Source organism: Sorex araneus, chromosome 6 (assembly GCF_027595985.1).
Source record: "Sorex araneus isolate mSorAra2 chromosome 6, mSorAra2.pri, whole genome shotgun sequence".
NCBI classification, from domain to species: Eukaryota; Metazoa; Chordata; class Mammalia; order Eulipotyphla; family Soricidae; genus Sorex; species Sorex araneus.
This window is the reverse complement of record NC_073307.1, coordinates 90,431,670-90,458,798: the sequence shown is the minus strand read 5'-3', so window position 1 is coordinate 90,458,798 and position 27,129 is coordinate 90,431,670. Positions and strand designations below refer to the sequence as shown.

At 55.3% G+C, this 27,129-nt stretch overlaps 1 protein-coding gene across 1 annotated transcript in view; it reads left to right on the top strand.

The window, feature by feature from the left end:
• LARGE1 (LARGE xylosyl- and glucuronyltransferase 1) overlaps positions 1-27,129 on the top strand; it is a 531,600-nt gene that overhangs the window by 493,132 nt on the left and 11,339 nt on the right. The window contains exons 10-12 of the mRNA XM_055141751.1: positions 15,550-15,705; positions 22,595-22,758; positions 24,694-24,972. Coding sequence (XP_054997726.1) covers positions 15,550-15,705; positions 22,595-22,758; positions 24,694-24,972 — 599 coding nt within the window. The remainder of the gene's footprint in view (positions 1-15,549; positions 15,706-22,594; positions 22,759-24,693; positions 24,973-27,129) is intronic.

Genomic DNA, 27,129 nt, shown 5'->3' with positions numbered 1-27,129 from the left:
TAAAACCAAGAGGGGGCTGGCCCTGAGGCTCATGCCTTGCAATGGCTCATTTCTGCACGCCCCAAAGGGAAAAAACAAAACAAAAAACATGCAAAGTATCTGTGGTCATCTTTGGGGTCTCTTCCCCAAATGGCTTCTTCTGTGAAGATGGGGAAGGAGTCACCACTTTACCAAGAAGGGAGGGCTAAGGGGGGCAGCACTGGACCCCCAGGGGTGTCGAGTTCCTCACGGGCTGGCTAACTGCGGAAACACGGGCTGTTCTTCCTCTGCTCCAAAGCTCTCCCGTCAGGAAAAGTCAGCAAGTAGGGACCCAGACGGAGGGGGGCTTGCCAGGGCTTAAACACGGCTTTGTGCTTAAGCATGTTTAGACCCCAAGTTGGAGAAGCCCACCACCACCAATCACCCCCACCCCCCGTACGTACACACACACACACACACACACACATCATTGATGCTTTCCTCTCTGCTCTTCTCTCCACACTCTGCCTCCTTCTCTGACCCCTTGGCGATTTTCAGAGCCGGACTGGTTGGCTGGGTTCTGGATTTAAAGGGATTCCTTCTCGGCAGCTGGGATGGAGAAGGGACCACTAAGTCAGTAGTGGTTGGAGGGATCGCTCAGGATGGGAGATGTGTGCTGAAAGTAGACAACGGGCCAAGTATGATGGCCTCTCAGTAGCTGTCCTGCAGACCATATGCCCCAAAGTAGAATAAGAGGGAAAATGTCTACCATTGAGGCAGGGGGTGGGTTGGTGTGGGCGTAGCAAGAGGGGTACTTGGGAGATGGTTGCTGGGAAATGTGCACTGGTGGAGGGCTGGGTGTTTGATCATTGTTTGACTGAAACGCAATCATAGAAGCTTTGTAACTCACAGTGATTCAATTTAAAAATTTTTTTTAAAAAAAGAGACAGAGGGAGAAAATGGGCTTTAAATACATTTATTTGTTCAGGTGGTAGAAAGGGGAGGAGCAAGATCAAACATGCCTCCTTGACTCTCCAGCCTCTGCCCAGTTATGTCAGACCCAGCTTCTGGTGCTGACCTTCTAGGAACCCCGCCCCCACCCGCTCGGGGTCTCCCTATCTCCTCTCTCTCTCTCTCTCTCTCTCTCTCACTCTCTCTCTCTCTCTCTCTCTGCTTTTTGGGTCACACCTGGCAATGCACAGGGGTTACTCCTAGCTCTGCACTCAGGAATCACCCCTGGTGCTGCTCGGGGGACCTTATGGGATGCTGGGACTCGAACCCAGGTTGACTGCGTGGGAGGCAAATGCCCTCCCCGCTGTGCTATCGCTCCAGCTCCGTGAATCTCTTTAGTGGGGTCTTGATAGGAGCATCCTGGGAACCTCCAGCCTCCAGTCCCCAGCTCTCTGTATTCTGGTAGTCTTTTAAATACCATATTTACTGTATTACACTGTATAATCATTGCCGACTTTATGCCAAATAAGTTTTGCAAAAGAGTACGGTGACAGTGGGTTTTTCTTTTTTGTGAGGGGGAGAGTGGGAATTCCATATCCAGCAGTGCTCAGGGCTTCCTCCTGGTTCTGTGCTCAGGGATCACTCCTGGCGGGACTTGGGGGCACTCAATGGGGTGCTGGAAATCAAAACTGAGTTGGCAGCATGCAAAGCAAATGCCCTGCCCGCTGTACTATCCCTCCAGCCCCCAAAGTGAGGTACCTTATATGGAAAAAAAATGGGCTGGTACTATTTTAAAATTGAGTGCAGGACTGGAAAGATAGTACAGGACATAACATCGCCTTCCCTGAGGCCAGCCTCAAACTGGAACCACCAGGTAAAGGCGGAATGCAGGATTATTCACTGGTAGCGACTATTCAGTGAAATACGGTGGGTGTGAGGGTGTTTGGGTTTTTTGTATGGTTTTTTTTTTTAATTGAGTCACTGTGGGATAGAGCATTACAAAATTGTTCATGGTTGTATTTCAGTCATACTCTGTTCCAACACTCGTTCCTTCACCAGTGTAATTTTCCAGCACCAGTGTCCCCAGTCTCCCTCCCACCCCTTCAAGCCACACCCCCACAACGGCCCATCTCTAGGGCAGCCACCTCTCTCTTCTCTTTCTCCCTTTCTCTCTCCTCTCTTCTCTCCCTTCTCTCTCCTCTCCTCTCTCTTCTCTCTCTCCTTCTTTCTCTTCTCTCTCTCCCTTCTCTCTCTCCCTCTCTCTTCTCTCTCCCCTCTCTCCCTCTTTCTCTCCTTTCTCTCCCTCTCTCTTCTCTTTCTCTTCTCTCTTCTCTCTCCCCCTCTCTCCTCTCCTCTTCTCTCCCTCTTCTCTCTCCCTCTCTTTCATCTCTCTCTCTCCCTCTCTCTTTTCTCTCCCCCTCTCTCCTCTCCTCTTCTCTCTCCCCCTCTCTCCTCTCCTCTTCTCTCTCCTCTCTTCTCTCTCTCCCTTTCTTCTCTCTCTTCTCTCTTCTCTCTCCCTCTCCTTTCTCCCTCTCTCTTTTCTCTTTTCTCTCCCCTCTCCCTCTCTCACCTCTCTCTCCCTCTCTTTTCTCTCTCTTCTCTCTCTCCCTCTCTCTTCTCTTTCTCTTCTCTCTCCCCCTCTCTCCTCTCCTCTTCTCTCCCTCCTCTCTTCTCTCTCTCCTCTCTCTCTTTTGTTTTATGTATTATTTACACCCATTTCCCTTCCCTTGTGTTGCCGCTGCAGCTGCTGGCGTGACTGGATTGCCGAGCTTGAGTTTTGCTCTGGTTGAAGTGCTCTCTGGGGGCTGCACACATACTCACGGGATGTGCCTGGGGACCAAACCTTTAGTTGCGGTGCACCAAGAATCCCAAAGAGCTGTGCCACTGGGAGCCTCCCGCCTGGCATGTGGTGTGTGGGGGGGGGGGGAGTGGAGGGACCACTGGTGACCAAACCTGTGGCCTCCGGCGTGCACGGCTCCAGCAAGAGGCTCACCCAGGCCCTATCTTTAAGCTTCTGGCTGCTCTTTCCCACAAAGGGCCACTTTCCCCACCTAGAAACGGCCTCGGAGGAGGTCGGGGGCTGCTCTGCCAAGACACATCATTGGTGGATGTGTCGTTTCCTGACACGTGCAAGTCCTGGTCCCTCCTTCCGTCCGCCGTGATCTTGACCACCACGGGCCAGATAGCCACTGGAACATTTTTTTTTTTTGCCAGGTGGGGATGATCGGGATGAGGTTAGGGGATAGAAAGCACCACCAGGACCCCCACCCCGCTCCTGCCTTGAGCCACAAGACCCCCCCGAGATGTCCAGGAAGGGAGCGGCTGACACAACCGTCCTTCTTGACGTCCCGAGACCAGGAGAGAGCAGAGGACGCTTTCACTCCCACCCGCCCCAGCGACAAGCTGTTGGGCCCTTTGACAAAGGACGCGGGAGCCGTGTTTTCCCTCCCTACATCCCGCACTAATCGTCCATTTCATACCCGATGTGCGGCAGACAGACAGCATGTGAGGGTTATTGAGCACGCCATCAGGATGATTTCCAGGCTCGAACCCCCAGGACGGCGATTGAATGCTAACTAGCTGCCAGGCACCGGGGCACCGAGGAAGAATAATAAGTCACGTTTCCTTGCCAGCCCAGAAATTCACATTCCAGCGCTGCCAGGTGCAGGCATGTAAATAAATAATTACAAGAGCAAGTGATGACTTCTCTAATGGAGTTAAGTGCGGGAGGCTCCGCCCTCACCCAGCCTCTGCCTCAGCTGTTCTATCAGGGTTGCTTACCAGGAGGATCAGAAAAAACAAATTGCAGTGGCTTCAAATTTTAAAACGTAAAGGTGGAGGGAAGGTGTAATGATGGTGAGACGAGGGGCAGGGGGCGGGGGGGGGCAGAATATTGAACGCCTGAGACAAAGCACCATGATCAACTTTGCAAACCACAGTGTTTATATCAAGTGGAGAAGAGAAATTTACCCAGGTAGGACTTAACTGTTTCATGTAAACTCCACAACGTATGAACACAAAATTGCTTTAAAAGGGTTATCAGTGACAAGTGAGATTTTATTTTCTTTTATTTTTTTGCTTTTTGGGTCACACCCACCAATGCACAGGGGTCACTCCTGGCTCTGCACTCAGGAATTACTCCTGGCGGTGCTCAGGGGACCATAGGGGATGCTGGGAATCGAACCCGAGTTGGCCATGTGCAAGGCAAACACCCTCCCTGCTGTGCTATCGCTCCAGCCCTGAGACTGGATTCTTACTGTAATGAGATCCAAGTGTAAAATAAAATTTCACATAATCTACTTCAGATTCCAGAGTTGAAAAGTTATGTACATAAATGAAAATAGATATTTTAATTATATTTCATTCAGTGGTTTTTATGTTCTTGTTTACATTGGTCAGAATTATGCAGTAATCACAAATTGGCTCTTACGGATTTATTCTCTGATCATTCTACTTTCTTAAGGTTTTGTTGGAATAAGCAAGATAAAGTAAATTTGTTAAGTGTCAAAGGAGTCACTTTGGGATTGGGAAGGAAAATGGGGATAGATATTGGTGGACGGAAGATCACGCTAGTGGTGTTGGAACACAAAATGTTGAAACTACTGTATAATGAATAATTTTTGTAAATCACAGTGTTTTTAGTTAAAATAATTTAAATAAATAAATCTATCGCCCCAAATAAATTAATTAAATTTAATTTTTTAAATATATTTTGAATTATATATAATTATATTATTTAAATTATTCTATTATATAATTATATTACTTAGATTATATTAAATATTATATATTTAGATATATGTAAGGGGCATAACTCTATTATCTAAGAATTAAGAGCCAGGTAGCTCTCTCATTGGTATGGCAACCATCTCCGTCTTTCTCCTAGACACAGAATGACTGCCACAGTTCCGGCCATTACACCGATGTTTGCAGCATTAGGGGAGGTTACAGTGGGAGGAAGATGACACCATATCTGAATGTCATTGCTGGGAAAGAAAATAAAAGCTTCCCCATCTCTCACTGGGGGCAATCTGGAGTCCCCAGGAGTCAGGACGTCAGCATGCGGGATCTTCACCACTAGGCTGAGATCTTGGTGGATTGTGATTAAATCAGTGTTCTGCTAGAAAGTGAAGAACTGGGTGGAGAGAGAGTGAGGCCTACTGAGAAGGAACCTCTGTCACAGGTCAGGAAAAGCTCCACGAAAGCCCATTTGAGCTAGACCCCACAGGAAAGCTGGGCTTCCTATGGTAAAGACAAAGTAAGAATGTTCTAGAGAGAAGCAAACTATGCAAGATGCCTCGTGGCAAAGGGCAGGTCTGAGGAATCCCAGCAGATCTTTTTCACCAGTCAAGAGCTAGAATTTTATTGACTTTTTATTATTATAGTTTACATAGCATGGATGGGCTGGAGAGATATCACAGTGGTAGGGCCTTCAGCTTGCACGTGGCTGACCCAGGTTCGATTCCTCCACCCTTCTAGGCGAACCCGACAAGCTACCGAGTGTAGTGGGATTGCTTGGAGCACATAGACTAGAGACTAGAGACCAGCGTGGGACAATGAACTTTGTATGACCTGCACTGGGGGCTTGGGAGAGTCCTGTGCAGAGGGCCTCTTGAAAGAGGGGCCTTGAAGGTAAAACCTACCAGCAAGATAAGCAGGACACATCCTGCACGTACATACTTCTCGTGCTCTAAGTAACCTTGGGAATAATTTGACTTGGTATTTTTAATGAGAACATCTTGAGACAAACACAAAATATGTCTAACTCATGAGAACATCTTTTGACTTGGCTACGTGCCTGGGCCAAGGTATGTAAATAATATAAAACTGCTTGCTTGAGAATAAACGGGGCCTTCAGCCTCGATAGCTGCTGGTCAATGCATCATCTCTGAGTCGGTGGTCTTCATGCCGGAGCTGGACTCCGGCAACCGAGAGTATCTCGCCCCCACGGCAAAGCCTGGCAAGCTCCCCGTGGTGTATTTGATATGCCAAAAACAGTAACAAGTCTCAAGATGGAGACGTTACTGGTGCCCGCTCGAGCAAATTGATGAGCAACGGGATGAAAGTGACAATAACATAGCATGGTTGCCATCGTCTTAGAGTTTATAGTATTTTTTATGGTTGTGGTGTTTGGGCCACACCCAGTGGTGCTTGAGGATCTGTGCTCGGGGATCACTCCTGACAGGGCTCAGGACTATATGTGATGCCGGGGTCAAACCAGGGATGGCCGCATGGAAGGCAAGTGCCCTACCCACTCTGCCATCTCTCCGGGCCCATAAAGTTTATGATATTGATGGACAAAAGTCACTGCACCAGGCTGGAGCGAGAGCACAGCAGGGAGGGCGTTAGCCTTGCACATGGCCGACCCGGGTTCAATTCCCAGCATCCCATAGGGTCCCCCGAGCACTGCCAGGAGTAATTCCTGAGTGCATGAGCCAGGAGGAACCACTGAGCATCGCCGGGTGTGACTCAAAAAGCAAAAATAAAATAAAATAAAAGTCACTGCACCACCAGCAAAGTGTCCAGGACTCTCCCCCACGCCCCCCGTGCCACCTCTAACCCACCTCTCCATCCCCCTTAATCCTTCCCCTACCAGTTGCCAATCGAAATCTTGTTCTCCAGAGCCAACGGCTCGCCACTGTTCCAGCCCGTCTCTTCTCTGGATTTGTCCCTCTCTATCCCCCCATCCCCAGGAGTGAGACCACTGGGGGTTTGTCCTTGTCCCTCTGTGACTTATTCCATTCACCCTGACACCCTCCTTGGGGCCCATCCGGGTGGCAGCTGACTGCATGATTTCATCAGGTCCGGCCAATTGGTGGGATTCTGTTGCAGGCAGCGAGTCCCAAGAGCTAGCAGGAGCGAGTCTCCCCGGGGGCTGGGTCTCCTGTCACCTTCTGCACCGTAGAATGTGAGTGGGGGACACTGAGATACGGGCGGGCCTGTCTTCTGGACACCCCGAATCCCCGTCACTTGGGTGACCAGAGGCTCTGGTTCTTTTTTTTTTTCTCTCTCTGGTTCTTTTTTTAAAAATTGAATTTAAATTTTTTTTAAAAAGCACTGTGATTTATGAAGTCGTTCATTATACAGTTGTTCCTGGCATTTAGTGTCCCAACACCGTCAATGTGACCTCCCGCCACCAATATTCCCAGTCCCCTCCCAACTTGCCTCCTTGGGCACGAAGCCAATTTGCTTTGTATTGCTGATTCCGACAAAACTTTAAGACCTGGTAAATAAAATGATTAGAAAATAAATCAGTTAGGGCCAATTAGTGACTACTGTATGATTTTTTTTGACCTATGTAAATAAGAAACTTTAAGCCACTTAATACCCATATAATAAAATGCCTATTCTCATTTATATATGTGTCTGTGTTTTCCACTCGGGAATCTAAAGTATATCACATTAAGTTTTATTTTATACTTGACTCTCGTAATAATCATTGTCCCACCTGTCCATTAATAACACTTTGAAAGCAATTCTGTGTTCATGTACAGTGGAGTTCCCATAGAATAGGCAAGGAGGCCTCTGTTCTTATTCATCCAGCATTTTACACCTGCTCTGATTTCTTAGGACTTTCGCATTTCAGTGTTTGGGTTTTATCCAAGGCCTTATCCGGGGTCTTGTCCCAGCCTTGGACATTATCTCTCTTGTACTCTAGGTGAGTTTCTCATTGGTCCTCTTAATCATCCTGCCCTCTGGGCCACAGTGATAGCACAGCGGGAAGGGCATTTACCTTGTGGCTGACCCAGGTTCGATCCCCGGCATCCCATAGGGTCCCTCGAGCAACCGCCGGGAGTGATTCCTGAGTGTAGAGCCGGAAGTAATCCCTGAACATCACTTGGTGTGACCCAAAAAGAGGAAAGCAAAGTTTGTTGTTATTTTTTTTTCTTTTTGGGTCACACCCGGCGATGCACAGGGGTTACTCCTGGTTCTGCACTCAGGAATTACTCCTGGCGGTGCTCAGGGGACCATATGGGATGCTGGGATTTGAACCCGGGTCCGCCGCGTGCAAGGCAAACGCCCTACCCGCTGTGCTATCGCTCGAGCCCCAGCAGTTTTTTTATCCTCTCGTCTTCCACTGCCTTCTAGGTGATTCTTAGGTCCCCTTGGTAGGAACCCATTTCTGTCCACATCTCTGGGCTCAAGTAACTGTAAAGCAGGCTGATTCGAGTCTGCCAGATACCCCAGTCGATTCAGGCATCGGCGGCTTCTGCAGCCCCTGCAACCTGCACCCTCCTTGCCCCTCCGTCCCGCCAAGCCTGGGTTCCTCCCCTGCATCGGGGAAGCCCACCGCCTCCTGCAGCCTGGGGCCGGCAGGGACTGAAGGGGGTCCCTGTGTTTGAGACAGAGAAGGGGGTTTCATTTCCGATCCTACCTTCTGCGAATCCCACGCAGGGTTCTGTTGAACACAATCGCTTCAGGACTGTAAGCGGGGTGTGGGGGAGGAGGGCAGAAGGTGGGAAGATGCTTCCTGTCGTGTCGTTTGGGGGCCACACTCTGGCACTCAGGAGCCTCGCCTGGTTCTATGATTGGGGCTCAAACCTGGTAGTGCTCAGGGGACCCTGGGCCGTGGCAGACCAGAACCAGGGATGCACCCACAGCCTCGAGCAAGGCAAGCACCTTCACACCTCTCCCTCTCCCTCTGTTTGTCTGTCTGTCTCCCCTTCTCTCTCTCCCTCCCTACCTCTCTCTCTCCCTCTCTGTCTCTCTCCCTCCCTCTCTCTCCATCTCTCTCTCCCTCTCTCTGTCTCTTCCTCTCTATCTCTCTCCCTCTCTCCCTCCCTCCCTGTCTCTCTCCCTTCCTACCTCTCTCTCTCCCTCTCTCCTCTCTGTCTTCCCGATCTCTCCCTCCCTCCCTCTCTCCCTCTCTGTCCCTCCCTCTCTGTCTCTCTCCCTCCCTCTCTCTCCATCTCTCTCTCCCTCTCTCTGTCTCTTCCTCTCTATCTTTCTCCCTCTCTCCCTCTCTGTGTGTTCCTGTCGCCCTCTCTCTCTCTTCATCTCTCTCCATCTCTCTTTCCAACTTTCTCCCTGTCTCCCTCTCTCACACTCTCTCCCTCTCTCTCCATCTCTTTCTCCCACTCTGTCTCTCTCCTTCTCTCTCCATCTCTTTATCCCTCTCTGTGTCTCTCCCTCTCTCCATCTCTTTCTCCCTCTCTCTATCTCTCTCCCCATCTCTCTCCATCTCTCTCCCTCCATTTGTCTCTCTGTCTCTGTCTCTGTCTCTCTCTCTCTCTCCCCCCCCCCCCAGCCTGAGGCTGCATTCTTCATCTCTAGTTAAATCCTCCCTCTCCGCCTTTCCCACTGTGTGTCACTCCTGGGGCTTTTATGAGCTTTGCTCACCTGTAAGGTGGGATGGCACTGTGACATAAGTGCTGAATGGGAGTCTGGAGGGCAGCGGGGAGGGAACTTGCCTCGCACTCAGCCCACCCGGGATCAGTCCCCAGCTTTAGGGTCCCCTAAGCCCACCAGAAGTGATCCCTGGACACAGAGCCAGGAGTATTTCAGGGATGGGAGTGATAGTACAGCGGGTAGGTGGGTAGGTGTTTGCCTTGTGCGCAGCTAACCCAGGTTCGATTCCCGGCATCTCATAGGGTCCCCCGAGCACTGCCAGGAGTAATTCCTGACAGTGAGCATCGCTGGGAGTGATCCCAAAAGCCAGAACAAACAAAGAGATTCCAGGGCCAGACAATAGAGCAGGGAAGACGCTGGCACGGCTGGTGACTGACTCCAGTTCAATCCCTGGCACCCCGTAGGCTCCCTGGAGCACTGCCAGGAGTGATCCCTGAGTGCAGAGCCAGGAGTCAGCTCAGAGCACAGCTGGGTATGGCCCAAATGCAAACCAGACAATTTCCTAACGCACTCAATCGACGTTTACCTTGACATTGAATTCTTTCCATCCCAAACTTTGCCTAGAAAAAGTGCACAGCTGTTGTACTTTTTTTTTAAATTTCTATGTACTCTCCAATAAAACCACACATGAAAATTTAGGTGACATGGTTACAATAATGCTACTATTCATGGCTTTGACATCCAAACACCGCTTTAAAATCACGTATGCGGGGTCTGGTGTGCTATCTCAAATAAGTAGAGCACATGCCTTGCATGTGTGAGGCCCTAGTTTGATCCCTGGACCCCCCATATTGCCTGGGTCCTAGGCACTGAATGGTACCCTGGTATAACTGGGAACACTATAAAATAAATAATTACAGGTAAAAAAGGGAGGGCGGGGGGCAGATAGTGCAGTGGTTAGGGCGCCTGCCTATCATGGCTCCAACCCGGGTTCTATTCCTGGTTCTATTCCTGGCTAAGCATCGAGGGTGCAACTCTAAAAGCCCCCAACACTATCAGAGAGGGTGGGATTCCCTACCCCCACCCCCAACCTGCCTGGCCCTGCAGGGTCTGAGCTGCTCTGTTTTCTCACGCTCTGCCGTCAGGCTGGCCGAGAGCTGCCAGTCACTGGGGAGACCCACAAAGTTCACGTAGCGTTTTCAAACTCTGGGGCCAAAGCGACAGCTAACAGGCAGGGCACTGGCCTTCCATGTGGCCAACCCGGTTCGATCCCCGGCACCGCAGAGCAGGAGTGATGCAGGAGGAACCCCTGAGCATCACCAGGTATGGCTCCGAAACATTTTAAAAGTTAAAATGAAGAGCACAAATCATACTCGTAAGATTCTTTATTCCTGCAAGGCTTTTACCTTGTGACTTTCTGGAAGTTTCCGTCATCTATGGCCCAGATGCTTCTAGAAAGGGAGGAACTTGACTCAGTGGGCATGTGGACCAGAGGGAAACCAGGCTTCGAGAGTTTTCCCAAAGCTCCTTCCCTCTGCACTGATCTTCATCTCTCTCCATCTCTCTTTCCAACTCTTTCTCCCTGTCTCTCTCCTCTCTCACACTCCCTCCCTCTCTCTCCATCTCTTTCTCCCTCTCTGTCTCTTTCCTTCTCTCTCCATCTCTTTCCATCTTCCCTTTCCTTCCCTTCAACCTTGTTGATCTTTGTTGCTTGGGGTCTGGTTGGAGTGGGGCACACCTGGCAGTGCTCGGGGTCACTCCTAGCTTGGCCTTCAGGGTCACTTCTGGCGGGGCTCAGGAGATGCTCTGGGGACGCCAGGGATTGAACCCAGGTCGGCCACATGCAAAGCAAGCCACGTGGGCATCCTACCTGCTGCCCTCTCGCCTCAACCCTTGTCCTGGCTGGTTTTTTATTGCCATAGTCCATATCTGAGGTTCTGGTCCCTCTGTCATCCTGTTGCTCATCGATTTGTTTGAGCGGGTACCAGTAATGTCTCTCATTGTGAGACTTATTGTTACTGTCTTTGGCATATCCAATACGCCACGGGGAGCTTGCCAGGCTCTGCCATGCGGGCTAGATACTCTCGGTAGCTTGCCGGGCTCTTCCGAGAGGGGTGGAGGAATCGAACACGGGTCGGCCACGTGAAAGGCAAACGCCCAACCGCTGTGCTATCACTCCAGCCCTCTGGTCCGGTGTCTCAGCAGACCCAAATCAGAGGAGGTGGAGAGGGGCACAGGGATCCCAAAGAGGACAGGGGCAGCTGGGCCCTGGCCCCAGGGGGGTCCTGGACAAGCCCCCCTTCTCTGCAAACCTCTTCCTTCCCCTCAACCCCGTCTCCAGACTGCTCGGAGTCCAGGAGAGCAGTGAGGGAGCCCAGCGGGGTCCTGGGGGCCCGACTGGCTTCATGCCACTTAGCAGCCCTGAGCCCCCGACCACACGGGGCTCCGTGAGTTTAACTGTAGGAGTCCCAGAGACGCTGCGCCCCCCCACACGCGCCTGCAGCAGCGGGGTGCGCCGGAAGTTCAAAGCCGCGTCCGTCTGGAACCTTCTCTGCAAAGTTTCCTCGGTGTGGAGGCGGCGCGTCTCTCCTGAGTCAGGCTCATCAGTCAGCGCTGCTGCTGGCTCAGCACTTGGCACGGAGCAGACTCTGCCGCAGAGACGCACAGCCCCACCCCGCCCCCCGCGCGCTCCCCCTACCCGGAGAAGGGGACGCCAGCCCACACGTGATCAGTGCGATATGTGCGTGGCCGTGGGGTGGCGGCGGGCGGCGGGCCAGCCAGGTGGGGTCTGCTACTCCCGGGGGTGTGATTTCCCCTCCTGCGGGCACAGAGAGGGGGACAGAGCCCTGCACACACATCCTCCCGCCACCCCCCCACCCCTACCCTGCTCCCCATGCAGGTGTCAGCCTAGTGGCCAAGTGCCAAATGCCTGCGCCCTGATTTCTTTCTCTCTCTCTCTTTCTTTCTTTTCTTCTTTCTTTCTTTCTTCTTCTTTCTTTCTTTCTTTCTTTCTTTCTTTCTTTTTCTTTCTTTCTTTCTTTCTTTCTTTCTTTCTTTCTTCCTTTCTTTTTTTTTTTTTTTTTTTTGCTTGTTGGAATCACACCCGGCGATGCACAGGGGTTCCTCCTGGCTCTGCACTCAGGAATCACCCTGGCAGTGCTCAGGGGACCCTATGGGATGCTGGGATTCGAACCCAGATCGGCTGCGTGGAAGGCACATGCCCTGTCCACTGTGCTATCACCCCAGCCCCTCTTTTTTCTTTCTTTTATTGAGTCACCGTGAGATATACTTACAAAGCGTTCATGTTTTTGTTTCAGTCATACAATGATAGAACAAACACCCATCCCTCCACCAGTGCACATTTTCCACCACCAATCAATGTCCCCAGTATTCCCCCTTATCTATCCCACCCTCCCCCTGCCTCTATGGCAGACAATTTCCCCGATACTCTCTCTCTACTTTTGGGCATTATGGTTTGCAACAGATACTGAGAGGCCATCCTGTTTGATCCTTTATCTCCTTTCAGTACACACCTCCCATCCGAGCGATCCCTCCAACCGTCACTGACTTAGTGATCCCTTCTCTATCCCAGCTGCCTTCTCCCCCCACTCATGAGACAGGCTTCCAACCATGGAGCAATATTCCTGGCCCCTGTGTCTGCTGCCCGTGGGTGTCTGTCTCGTACTGTCATTTTTATACTCCACAAACAAGGCCTGGCTTAATGCCGCAGCCAGGTGTAATGGGCAGGCACCAAGGCGCACCAAGCAAGTATGCAGCAAGGCGCCCCGGGGAAGCAGGGGGGTAAGGTGGGCAGAGATCTGCCAGTGCAGGGGGCTGACTGTCCCATATTCGGCAGGGTGGTCCTCTGCAAGAAGTCCCCACAATATGCAGAGCCCTATGGGGAATGGGGTCTGCATGCAGCCCCTCTTGGTGAAGTTAGGGGTCCAGCGCCCACACCTCGCCTACGAGGAAACTGAGGCCCCCTGTAAGGATTCAAACCGTGCTAGCTCCACTCATGAAGGGTGGGTGGTGGCCACAGATGCTGGGCACGTGGTCCCCAGCCTAGCAGGTTGTGTGTGTGTGTGTGTGTGTGTGTGTGTGTGTGTGTGGTCTGTTTCAAGGGCTGTGGCAAACAGGCATCCCTGGGATTCCCGAGACAGAATCTTCCTGTCCACCCTGGAGAGCAGGTTAGGGCCCCACAGACTGTCCCAGCCATGGAGGGGCGGAGCTCTGGACACACACACACACACACACACACACGCGCGCCGCGCGCGCGCACACACACACCCCTCCGTTGGCTTCTTCCTCTGTCAGCATTGATAGGCAGAAGTTTCTTGCCCTCGTTCTGTAGAAGTTATGTGTGTTTGGTGGGGGGGTGTGGGCGGGAGGGGGTGTGTTGTCTTTTCTTAAAGATGCCCTTTCAGTTCTCCCGGAAGGAGGTTGGGTTGGAGGCTGTCAAGTTCCTGACCTGGGGCTTCCCCTTGACTCTCGGTCGGAGCCTTCAAACAGGGAGTGATGGCCTGGCTCGGGGGAGGATGCTTGGTGAGGTTGTTCATACCGTTGGCGCCGACGCGGGTTTTCCTGCGCCGGTGGGTTCTTGGGAATTGTAGGAAAGATCTGCACACGGAAGTTGGCGGATGAAAGGGGAGTTTATTGGACAGATAAAGGTGATGGGTCCAGGCCCCAGCCCAGGGGGCCAGGCCTCTCCTTTACCTGTAAACAGATGTCACCCGTCCTGTCCCTGATGCTGCCCAGTCAAGAGGTGGAGTGGGGGGAGGGCAGAGGGTCTAGGTAGAGAGAAGACCCATCCTCTCTCCTCTCTCAAGCCTGGTTGCCCCTCTTCTCCGGGGCAAAGATGGAGGCTCTGGGTTCGGGTGTGTGCTGTGTTCCGAGCAGAGTGTGAGCACAATACTCAGGCACTGACAGCAAGACCCTCTTCCTCCTTCCTTCCTTCCTTCCTTCCTTCCTTTCCTTCCTTCCTTCCTTCCTTCCTTCCTTCCTTCCTTCCTTCCTTCCTTCCTTCCTTCCTCCCTCCCTCCCTCCCCCTTCCTTCCTTCCTTCCTCCCTCCCTCCTCCCTCCCTTCTTCCTTCCTTCCTCCCTCCCTCCCTCCTTTCTTCCTTCCTTCCTTCTTTCCTTCCTTCCTTCCTTTCTTTGTTTCTCTCTCTTTGTTTCCTTCTTTCTTCTTTCCTTTCTTTCCTTTTCTTCTTTCTTTCTCCTTTCTTTCCTTCTTTCTTTGGCTTCCTGTCCTTCGTTCTTTCCTTTTTTCGTTCTCCTTTACTTCCTTCTTCCTTTCTTTATCTGTCTTTCCTTCCTTCTCCTTTCCTTTTTCTTTCCTTCTTTCTTTCTTTCTCCTTCCCTTCCTTCTTTTTTAAAAAAATTAGTTTTTAAATCACTTTTATTTTTATTTATTTGGGGGAGGCAAAGTGGGTCACACCTGGCGATGCTCAGGGGTTACTACTCCTGGCTCTGCACTCAGGAAGTACTCCTGGCTGTGCTTGGTGAACCATATGGGATGCCAGGGACTGAACCCAAGACGGCCTCGAGCAAGGCAAAAGCCCTACCCTCTGTGCTATCACTCCAGCCCCCCTTTTTTACTTCTTTTTTTAATCTCTTTCTTCTTTCTCCTTTCTTTTTTCTTTCTTTCTTTTTTCCTATCTTCTTTTTCTTATTTCTTTGTTTCTTTCCCTTTTTGGCAGGGGGAGGGCACATACATCAGCCCTAAGGACATATTCCTGGCCCTGGCTCTGTGCTCAGAGAATTTCTCTAGAAGGTGCTCAGGGGACCATATGCGGTATGAGGCACCGTAGGTCAAAACCCATATCAGCTCCATGACAGGCAAGAGCCTTGACCCCTGTGCTATCTCTCTGGCCCATCTTTTCCCGTCTTTAAGATGGTTTTCCTTGTTTGGGCCATTGTGAGGATTAAAGAGTACATAGGAAAAGGCTGGTGATGCTCAGTGGGAGAAAACCTGCCTTGCAGACGTGAGATCTTGAGTTTGATCCCGGCACCTCCCCGTGCCCACAGTTACTGCAAGGGGGGAAAGGACAGCAATGGCTGGAGTGATAGTACAGCAGGTGGAGCATTTGCCTTGCACGCAGCTGACCTGGGTTCAATCCCCAGCATCCCATAGGGTCCCCTGAGCACCACCAGGAGTCATTCCTGAGTGCAGAGCCAGGAGGAACCCCTGAGCATCACTGGGTGTGACCCCCTCCCCCCCAAATAAATAAAAATAAAAGTGATTTAAAACATAAATAAATTAATTTTATTTCAGTGCCACGGCCTCATCAGTCCCCCTTGCCCCAGCCCTGGGCTCTCCCTCCTGACCAACTTCCCCCCTACCTCCCTTCCAGGTCATTCACTGGAACTCCCCCAAGAAGCTGAGGGTGAAGAACAAGCACGTGGAGTTTTTCCGAAACCTCTACCTGACCTTCCTGGAGTATGACGGGAACCTCCTGCGACGGGAGCTATTTGGCTGCCCCAGTGAGGCGGACGTCAACAGCGAGAACGTAAGTGACCACTCACGTGGTCGGGGGTGGGAGGGTTCATTCAATCACAGGGGGAGGAGGAGGGGGCGAGGAGGAAGAGAAGGAGGAGTAGGAGGAGGAGGGGGAGGAGAAGGAAGAGAAGGAGGGGGGGACGAGGAGGAAGAGAAGGACAAGGAGGAGGAGGAGGGGGAGGAGAAGGAAGAGAAGGGGGAGGAGGGGAGGAGAAGGAAGAGAAAGAGGAGGAGGAGGGGGAGGAGGAGGAAGAGAAGGAGGAGGAGGAGGGGGAGCAGAAGGAAGAGAAGGGGAGGAGGGGGAGGAGGAGGGAGAGAAGGAGGAGGAGGGGGGAGGAGGAGGAAGAGAAGGAGGAGGAGGAGGAAGAGAAGGAGGAGGAGGAGGAGGAGGGAGAGAAGGAGGAGGAGGAGGAAGAGGAGGAGGAGGAGGAGGGAGAGAAGGAGGAGGAGAAGGAAGAGAAGGAGGAGGAGGAGGAAGAGAAGGAGGAGGAGGAGGGGAGGAGGAGGAGGAGGGGGAGGAGGAGGAAGAGGAGGAGGAGGAAGAGGAAGAGAAGGAGGAGGAGGAAGAGGAGGAGGAGGAGGAAGAGAAGGAGGAGGAGGAGGAAGAGAAGGAGGAGGAGGAGGAGGAGGAGGGGAGGAGGAGGAAGAGAAGGAGGAGGAGGGGGACGAGGAAGAGAAGGAGGAAGAGGAGGAGGAAGAGGAGGAGGAGGAGGAGGAGGAGGAGGAGGGGGAGGAGGAGGAAGAGAAGGAGGAGGAGGAGGAGGTGGACGAGGAGGAGGAGGAATCCCCAAGAGCGCCAACCCCAGTGCAACAGCAGGGAATGGGTCTGTCCAAGCACAGCTGGGAAACGGAGGTCTCCGTGGGTCTGGTTTCCCCCTCCTTGGGGACCCAGAGTCCAAGGTGGTCCATGCAGTGCAAGAGGAGGCACGTGTTCCTTTATGGTCAGCAGGGGAGAAGAGAGTGCTGGGGCAGATCATCCGAGGCAGCACTGACCATCTGGCTTCCCGGGTTCCTCCCCTGCCTCTGCTTCTCCCAGTGCTTCTAGAAGCAGCCAAGGCACAGCCAGGTTAAGCAGGAGGGAACACAATCACGTCAGGTCCGATGACCCAACACTGGAGCACAGGATGCCGTTCAGAATGTAAAACCGGGGCTGGAGTGATAGCACAGCGGTAGGGCATTCGCCCAAGTACATAATAATAAAATTCATAGTGACATGCAAAAAAGAAAAATTAAAATGGGGCCAGAGCCAGAGTCCAGTGGATCAGGCACTTGCCTTGCGCATGGCCAACCTGGGGTTCAGTCCCCACCACCCCGTATGGCCCCCCCGAGCCCCGTCAGGAGTGATTCCTGAGTGCAGAGCCAGGAGTTAAGTCCCCAACACCCGTCAGGTGTGGCCCAAGCAGGGAAAATATGGACGGGATGAACTGAACCATGGAGAAGAAGGTACTAGAACAAAGTATTGGTGAGACGGGAACGTGTCTCGGGGTATGCCCTAGCACAGGGAGGAGGGACAGGGGAACGGCGAGAGCGAGAACCTCAGACTCCATCCTCCGCACACACACCCCAGGCCCCCGTGAAGGGTCGTGCAATTGCCATTCTAGGAAAGTCTCCGTGGGCGAGGATGCGCAGAGAAGGGCCAGCTCTGGTGGCACATGCCAGGAGGAGGCAGTGGGGGGTGGTGACAGTGTGTGGGGTGTGTCATGGGGCCGAGGGCAGGGGAGCCGCTGAGCGAGCGTGAACCAAGGGGGCTCTGGACACGGCTTTGCCCCCTGTGAGTGCTGCCCACATGGGCAGGGGTGGGCGGCGGCGGGGAAAGGGTCCGTAACATCAGACTCTCCCCCCTCCCCCCGCCCCCCAACCAGCGTGTATCCTGCAGGGGTGCGGGGTGTAGTATCCCTGAAATGTTCTGCAGCCTCTTTAGTGCCGTGTGCAGCACCCACAGAGGGCAAGGGGGCAGGTCTCGGCCCGTCACAGCTGTGGCCGCGGGAGCGTTTATCTGCAGACGAGACCCCCGCCTGGCACCAACGGGCATGTGCTTGGCCGTCGGCAGAACCCATGACCCACGCCAAGTCCTTCGAGCCAGCTGTGTCTCGTGGGCTAGCAAGACCCTCCTCCACTCCCGCCCTCCCACCCGGGATGACCAGGCCCCCGGGCGAGGGGCCTCGCTGGCACGGGGACAGCTGGGACGAACTGGGGTCTTCTCCAAGCCTCAGTCTTCTCTCCGTGCGGCGGCTTGGCCAGGGACCTGCCGCGGCCGTTACAGGGGGTGCAGATGCGGGGGGTTGGGGAGTTTGGGGCCACCATGGACTGGCAGACACCCCCCACCCCCACCAGCACCAAGCCCACCCACTAGAACCATTCCCAGGCTGCTGGCCGCCCACCAGCCGCAGGAACCGCAGCTCAATAGGAAGTGAAATATATATATATATATATATATATATATATATATATATATATATATATATATATATATGGGCCAGCAAACAGATTTCTAGAAACGCTTTGGCAGAGTCTCCATGCCGGAGCCGTCACAGATGGGCCTGGGGGAAGCATGATGGGGCGGGGGTGGGAGATGAGGGATGGAGCAAGGGCCCAGGAACGCTGCATGAGCCTCTGGCGAGCTCCATGTCACCCTGTCACCCTGTCACCGTGTCACCGGCCCTGACCTAGAAGGAGCCACAGTGATGGGTCCACATGGCATCATTGTCGCTGCCTTACATCCAGGGGCTCAGAGGAAGCCAGTGTCAGCGGACTGTGACTGAGCACACGCCACGGGCCACGTGAACATTCATTGATTGATTGATTGATTGATATTTTTTAATCGCTGTGGGATAGACCCTAACAAAGCTGTTCGTGATTGGGTCTCAGTCATACAGTGCTCTGACACCCGTCCCTCCACCAGGGCACATTTCCCAGCACCAGCGTCCCCATGTTCCCTCCCACTTTGCTCCTCTCTCTCTCTCTCTCTCTCTCTCTCCCTCTCTCTCTCCCTCTCTCTCTCTTTCCTTTTGGGCTTTGCGGTTTGCAATACAGATACTGAAAGATTGTCACCACATAGATTTTTTATGCATGATCATTTTAGTTTTTTAATTTTTTTTAATTGAGGGACTGGAGCAATCGTAGAGCGGGTAGGGCATTTGCCTTGCCCACGGCCAACCTGGGTTCAATTCCCAGCATTCTGGATGGTCCCTTGAGCACCGCCAGGAGTAAGTCCTGAGTGCAGAGCCCAGAGTAACCCCTGAGCATCGCCGGGTGTGACCCAAAAAATTTTTTTAATGAATCACTGTGAGATAGACCCATACAAAGATGTTCATGATTAGATTTCAGTCACACGGTGTTCCAACACCTGTCCCTCCACCAGTGTGCATTTCCCACCCCAGTGTCCCCAGGTTCCCTCCCCTCCAAGCCCCAACAACCTCCCAACGCCTGCTCTATGCAGGCACTTTTCTTCTCTCTCTCTCTCTCTTTATCTATCTCTCTCACTCTCTCTCTCTCTCTCGCTCGCTCGTTCACTCACTCTCCTTTTGGGCATTGCAGTTGCAGTACAGATACTGAAAGGTTATCACCACATGGATCTTTAGAACCTCCCCCCCTCCCCGCGCACGCGCACACACACACACACACACACACACACACACACACACACACACACACACCGCCATTCCTTATGCACTCGCGTCTTTCTCATCACGCACTAGAGCCAGATCTTTTCAGACGGACGTTCCCACTCCCTGGAAACCTCTCTCAGACAGCGAACGTCTCCTTTGGACAGGCTGAGGTTGGGCGCCCGGAATTCACTGACCGTTTGGAGCATCAGCGCTCGGCACGTGAGCTGCCTCCTGAGCACACGAGTCTCCAGGATTACTACACACACACACACACACACACACACACACCCCACCACAAACCCCCACTTTCCCAGCTCCTTGCCTCCCTGTTGGAAGAAGTGACTTATTCAAGGTCACATGCAAAATGAGTTCCCAGTGGTGTCTGGCCTCAGTTCCAGTGATCGCCCTAATCGCTGTCATTTTTCCTGCCTTTGAACACAGTGGGGTTGGGGGACAGGGTGTGGGGGAGTACCCCCAACCCCTGTGAATCTCCAGGCCTGGCCAGCCATCATCTCCGCCTGCTCTGGGGTCAGCGGAGGCCACTGTCCTGAAGGATGGGAAGAAATGAATGCAAAGTGCTTGCAGGGCCATTTCCCCCGGAGTCCAGAATCTCCCGTCCGCGGCCGGCTGCCCAGGGAGGCAGTTTAGCAAATGCATGTGACGGCGGGAGAAATCTGTCTTTCGAGTCTGTGGCTCACTTGTCAGGAGCCCGGGCGCCTCCTTGAGTGGCCAGAACGTGGCGTGTGGCCGTGCCTGAGCGTGTGGATTCTGTTCATTAAAAATAAAACGGGGGCTGGAATGATAGCACAGCGAGTAGGGCGTTTGCCTTGCACGCGGCCAACCTGGGTTCGATCCCCAGCATCCCATAGGGTCCCACGAGCACCGCCAGGAGTGATTCCTGAGTGCAGAGCCAGGAGTGACCCCTGTGCATCGCCAGGTGTGACACAAAAAGCAAAAAATAATAATAATAATAAAATTAAATAATAAAAGAGGCGCTGGAGCGATAGCACAGCGAATAGGGCGTTTGCCTTGCATGTGGCCGACCCGGGTTTGATCCCCGGCATCCCATAGTGTCCCCTGAGCACTGCCAGGAGTAATTTCTGAGTGCAGAGCTAGGAGTATCACCTGAGTATTGCCGGCTGTGACCCAAAAAGCCAAAAAAAAAAAAAAGAATCAAAAACAAATGTTCTTCCTAAGGTCAGAAGTGTGAATTCTCCAAGGCTTCCCCTGGGACCCTGGTCTTCCCACTCTGCTGCCCCCACACAGCCCCACGTCTGGACATGGGGGTCTGGATGCTGCCAGCCAGGGGCAACCCGGAAGTCAGTTCCATCGGCGTGGTAGGGGAGGGATGGGCCTCGGACCCCTGGGGCCTGCTCTGTCCGGCCCCAAGTGTTCCCTCCAGAGTGCTGAACCCTGGAAGATAAACAGAAGGCCCCCGGGAGAAGGGTGGGGCACACGGAGGGGGAGATCCCGGGTTCCGCTGTGGGTTGTGCCGGGCAGGGGGGCAGTCAGGAGGTCGGCCGGGGGATGAGTGTAGCATGACAGGGAGCCACGGTGACCCTCAGAAGACCCGGGTCCGGGGCTGGAGCGATAGCACAGCGGGGAGGGCGTTTGCCTTGCACACGGCCGACCGGGGTTCAAATCCCAGCATCCCATAGGGTCCCCTGAGCACCGCCAGGAGTAATTCCTGAATGCATGAACCAGGAGTAACCCCTGTGCATCACCGGGTGTGACCCAAAAAGCAAAAAAAAAAAAAAAAATGAAGAAGACCCGGGTCCAGTCCTGCAGGTCGGAAATGGGTCTCTTGGCTCTTGGGCTCTGAGCTGGGGTGCAGCTGCCTGAGCCCGGCCGAGCTGCCCCGGGGCCCGGCGGGCAGTGACCCCCGCGGGGCCGCAGCTGGGTGTGCTCGGCGCCCAGAGAAACGCCGGGGTCCCTGGATTTCAGCTGGTCCCCATGTGGCGCCACCGGGAGGCCGCGGGCACGCTCGGGTGTCCGGCAAAGGCCCGGGGGTGGTGGGCGTCGGGTGGGCTGCAGCCCAGGGCGGTAACTGCGCCCCACCCCCAACCCCGAAGCTGAGGGCCAGTCCCGGCTGCGTCTCTCTGCTGGGGGCCCCTGCCCGCGCGTCTCCGTCCTCTGACGCCCGAGTGTGTGCGGAGGGCGGGGGCAGTAAGGCAAAGCGTCAGCGCGCCCCCCACCCCGAGGGCCGGCCTGCCCAGCCCTGTGCCCCCCTCTCCGCTCGCTTCCCTTCCTTCCTGCTGCCCCCCCCTAAGGTTAGACCCCCGAGTCCTGCCTGCCCCTCCCCCATGCGGCTTTCACCCCGGCCTCCTGGGAATCCCCGGGGTCCCAGAGAAACGCTGTTCCCGGCACCCTCTATCTGTGCGTCTCTGTGCGTCTGTCTGTCTGTGCGTCTGTCTGGGGGGACAGGGGGGCCGGGGGGGGGGGGCAGCCCTCGGCCCTGCTCTGAGACGCCGTCCCAGCTCGGCAAGCTCACGTCTAGGACAGAGAGATGCTCGAAGACCACCTCTCTCCTGCTCCCCCTCCGCCTTCCCTGCCCCCTCCCTCCTCTCCCTCCTTCCCCTCCTAGTCCCCCCTCTCCCCTTCCTCCTCCCGTGCCCCCTCTGTCTCTTTCTCCTCCTCCCCTTCTCTCCTTCCTCTGTTTCTCCTCTTCTCCCTCTTTCCCCTTCTCTCCCTCCTCCCCTTCTTCCTCCTCCCTTTCCGTCTCTTCTCCCTTCTCTCCCTCCCTCCTCCCCTTCCTCCCCTTCTCCCTCCTCCCCTTCTTCTCTCCCTCCTTCTCCCCTTCTCTCCCTCCTCTTCTTCTCCCCTTCCTCCCCTTCTCCCTCCTCCCCTTCCTCCTCTTCTCCCTCCTCCCCTTCTCCCTCCTCCCCTTCTTCCTCTGCTCCCTTCACTTCCCCTTCTCTCCCTCCTCCCCTTCCTCCACTTCTCCCTCCTCCCCTTCCCCCTTTTCTCCCTCCTCCTCTTCCTCCTCTCCTCCCTCCTCCCCTTCCTTCTCTTCTTCCTTCCCTTCCCCTTCTCTCCCTCCTCCCCTTCCTCCTCTTCTCCCTCCTCCTCCCCCTCCTCCCCTTCTCTTCTCCCCCTTCCCCCTCCCCCTTCTCTCCCTCCCTCTTCCCTCTGAAACAAGACCAAAATCACAGCGGGACCCAAAGCAGCAGGGGCCATGTCCTCCCCGACCACCCAGCCCTCAGGAGGGGCAGGCCCCGGGGTGCGGGGGGGGGCAGCAGGCGTCCCCTGACTCCCGAGTGACCCCCCCCCGCCCCCGTGTCCCCCTTGCAGCTCCAGAAGCAGCTGTCGGAGCTGGACGAGGACGACCTGTGCTACGAGTTCCGGCGGGAGCGCTTCACAGTGCACCGCACGCACCTCTACTTCCTGCACTACGAGTACGAGCCGCCCGCCGGCCCCACGGACGTCACGCTGGTGGCCCAGCTGTCCATGGACAGGTGCGACTCCCCGGCCAAGGGGGAGGGCCGAGCCTCAGGCTCAAGGTGCCTGCGGGAAAGGGGTGTGTGTGTGTGTGTGTGTGTGTGTGTGTGTGTGTGTGTGTGTGTGTGTGTGTGTGTGTGTGTGTGTGTGATGGGGGACACAGCCGGGAGGGGCCGAGCCTCAGGCTCAAAGTGCCTGCAGGAAAGGTGTGTGTGTGTGTGTGTGTGTGTGTGTGTGTGTGTGTGTATGATGACCGGGACCCCCAGCAGCGCCCGCAGGAAGCAGTGACCTGCGGGAAAGGGGTGTGTCTGTGTGTATGTGTGTGTGTGTGTGTATGTGTGAGATGGGGGACACAACCGGGACCCCCAGCAGTGCCCTCAGGAAGCAGTGACCACCGTGTCACCTTGGCTGTGCTCGGGCTCCTTCGTGCTGCCTCCACCGCCGCTTCCGGCTGCTTCCCGGAAGTTAGCCACTCGGAGGCATTTTCTTTTTCCTCCCAGACTTTGCCGCCTTCCCCCTTTCTCGGGATTCCTCCCTCTCTGTCCCCTCCTCTGGGCTTCTGGCCTTGCTCGTCTCCCGGCCACTTGCTGTCACATCTGCCTTTCTCTGGGGGCTTCTGCGGCTCCCACGCCCGAGGGGAGGGGGGCTTCCTGCAGGGGGCAGGTCCGGGACTGTCGCAGAAAAGTGGCCGCAAGACGTGGGGTGTCCGGGGGCCCATCAGGAAGGGGCCGTTTCCTCACTGACCTGGGTTTGGTGGCCCTGATGCAGAGTCCGATTCCGTCACTGCCCCGCGTCTGTGTTTTTCTGATGTTGGTGGCAGGAGTCTCGGGGCCCCACGCTGGGTGGTTTGAACCGGCCTCAGCTGCATTGCCGTGTGCCCAGGGCAGGGGGGCAGCCAGCGCCCCCCGGGGGAGGAGGCAGCCAGCCACGGGCTGGGCCAGAGTGTGACCCCAACAGCCTGAGGGGCGGCCCCACACGCAGGAGGCCTGGGCTCCTTCCCCAGTACCCCTGGTCACTGTCAGGAGTGACCCCCTCGCAACACTGAGTATGACACCCTCAAAAACGGGGGAGATATTTGGGGGCTGGAGCAACAGCACCGAGGGGAGGGCGTTCACCTTGCACATGGCCGGCCCAGGTTCGATTCCCAGCATCCCATAGGATCTCCAAGCACCGCCAGGAGTAATTCCTGAGTGCAGAGCCAGGAGGAACCCCTGAGCATGGCCAGGTGTGACCCAAAAAGCAAATAATAATAATAAAATAAGGGCCGGAGCAATAGCACCGCGGGGAGGGCGTTTACCTTGCACGTGGCCAACCCGGGTTTGATCCCCGGCATCCCATAGGGTCCCCTGAGCACCGCCAGGAGTAATTCCTGAGTGCAGAGCCAGGAGGACCCCTCAGCATCGCTGGGTGTGACCCGAAAAGCAAATAATAATAATGATAATAGTAATGATAATAATAATATTAATAATAATAATAAAGGTGGGGGAGGTATTTGGACCATTAATCTGGTCTTCCTGCCCGTCCCCCTCAAGAGGGGGGCTCTGAGCGGGAGGCCCCTCTCTACATCTCGTTTGGAAGCAAAAGGCCAGGCCCGCGCAGGCAAGGCTGTAAAATGATGGTCCGTCTTACAGATCTAACAACTAAGCTTTGGCTTGTGCACAGCGGGCAATGATAGCACAGTGAGGAGGGCGCTTGCCTTGCACGCAGCCCACCCGGGTTTGATCCCCGGCGTCCCCTCGGGTCCAGGAGTGATTCCTGAGTGCAGAGCCAAGAGTTAGCCCTGCGCATCACCGGGTGTGACCCCAAAAGCCAAAAAAAAACCAAAAAAACAAAACTTCATGCGCAGAGCAGGAGGGGAAGGAGGACGCGGAGTCTGGGGGCGGGGTGTCGGCGGGGTGGAGGGGCCGCGCGGGGACAGAGTGCCCACCCCGCCCACCCGCGCTGTCTCGCAGGCTGCAGATGCTGGAGGCCATCTGCAAGCACTGGGAGGGGCCCATCAGCCTGGCGCTGTACCTGTCGGACGCCGAGGCCCAGCAGTTCCTGCGCTACGCGCAGGGCTCCGAGGTGCTCATGGGCCGCCGCAACGTGGCGTACCACGTGGTGTACAAGGAGGGCCAGTTCTACCCCGTCAACCTGCTGCGCAACGTGGCCATGAAGCACGTGGCCACGCCCTACGTGTTCCTGTCGGACATCGACTTCCTGCCCATGTACGGTCTCTACGAGTACCTCAGGTGAGCCTGGGGGCGGCAGCGGGGGCGGGGGGTGGGGGGTGGGCACGGCCCTGGTACCCCCAAAGGGACCCCCTCCCCAGCATGGCCAGACACCCCCGCAGGGACCCCCCAGCATGGCCAGGAGTGAGCCCTGAGCACCGCCAGGTGGGACCCAAATGCAAAAAAAAACACCAAAAAATTGTGTCGAAGCAGCATCGGTTTGTAGCTTTCCCTGGATTTCGGGGTGCAGCCCCATCTTCCTGGAGAGAAGCTCCAGCAGCAGCTGGGCACCCAGAGTCCAGGTGTCACCGCCCACCTGGCCCCAATCCCCGGCCCTCTCTCCTGGCAACCTCGATTTCTCGTCTTGGGTTTCTGGTCTGCCCCGCCGTGGTGTGGGCTGTTTCCTTTGCCTTTTCTCTCGCTGACTTTGTCACAAAGAGCATCCTGCTGGGGGCATCCGTGTCGTTGCAAAAATGATGGCGATACTTTCTCCTCCTTCTCTCTCTCTCTCTCTTCCTTTCTTTCCTCTCTGTCTCTCTCTCTATGATTCCACTGTGTATGGCTAAAATAATGGCAACACGTTCTTTCTTTCTTTCTTTCTTTCTCTCTCTCCTCCCTCTCTTCTCTCTCTCCTCCATCTCCTCTCCTCTTCTCTCCTTCTCTCTCCCTCTCTCCTTCCTCTACTCTCTCTCCCTCTCTTCCTCTTTCTTCTCTTTCTCTCTCCTCCCTCTTCTCTCTCCTCACTCTCTTCTGTCTCTCTTTCTTCCTCTCTTCCTCTCCTCTCTCTCTTGTCTTTCCTCTCTCTTATCTCTCTTCCCCTCTCCTCTCTCTCCCTCTCTCCTCCCTCTCTCCTCTCTCTCTTTCTCTCCTCCCTCTCTTCTCTCATCTGTCTCTTCTCTCTCTCCCTCTCCCTCTCCCCCTCTCTCTCCCTCTCCCTCTCCCCCTCTCTGCCTCTCCCTCTCTCTCCCTCCCCCTCTCTCCCTCTCCCTCTCTCTCTTCCTCTCCCCTCCCCCACTCTCTCTCCCTCTCCCTCTCTCTCTTCCTCTCCCCTCCCCCACTCTCTCTCCCTCTCCCTCTCTCTCTCTTCCTCTTCCTCTCCCTCTCTCTCTTCCTCTCCCACTCTCTCCCCCTCTCTCCCTCTCCCTCTCTCCCTCTCCCTCTCCCCCCCACTCTCTGACTGCACTGTGTATAGACGGTGCAGCCAACACCCAGTTGGGGGTCTGACTTACAGGCAGCCCCTCGCCGAGTACAGGGAGGCCCCAGACTGCCTTGGGAACTGCGGGTGGCAGGGCTCGGGCCCCCCCCCCCATGCCTCTCCTGCTGCTTCCCAGCTCGGGAAAGCTGGGCTCAGCCCTCACGCACTTCTGCGCAGCCAGCCTTCATCTTGGCCTTCTAGAGAGATGGCCTGCCTTCTTTGGTTGGGGGCCACACGCGGCGGTGCTCAGGGCTTGCTCCTCTGGCTCTACGCCCAGGGGCCACTCCCAGCAGGCACCCATATGGGGTGCCGGGATGGAACCCGGGTGGGCAGGATGCAAGGCAGCTCCTGTAGGAGTCCAACTGTGGCCCTGCAGTTCCCAGAGTTCCCAGCGGGGGCGCTGTCCGCCCGCTCCGTGGCCATGCAGGAGGCCGAGGGAGGGAGACCCGCCCTCCAGCGCCGCCAGGCGGCCAGACCCCCTCCTGCACCCCCCCACACGCGCCCCCCCTGCGCCCCGGGTGGAGGTGCCGCGCTGGCCCGTAATGAACCCCACGGGCTCTTTCTCCGAAGCTGCCAAGTATTCACTGCCCGCGTCCCACCTCTGGGCGCTCCCACGTGTTTCCTGCAACCCCTCCTGGTCCCGCGGGGCGCGGCGCATCTCTGCTGCCCCGGGCGCGGGGCAGGCTGTCTCCATGGAAACAGGCAGGGATGCTGCCTCTGGTCCAGCGGACCGGGGCTTGGGTTTTGGTTTTTGTCTTTTTGATGGGGGCCGGGAGAGGCCTCTCCAGCAGTGCGAGGCCACACCAGGCGGTGCTTGGGGCATGGGGTGGACCCTGTCGTACCTGTCCGGTGCCAGGTAAGTGCCCTGACCTTGAAGCGCGATGGCCCAGGCCCCATCCGGGCTTCTGGCCTGATCTCACTCCTGCCTGAGTGTGTGTGAGTATGATTGTGTATGTGTGAGTGCATGTGTGTGTGCATGTATG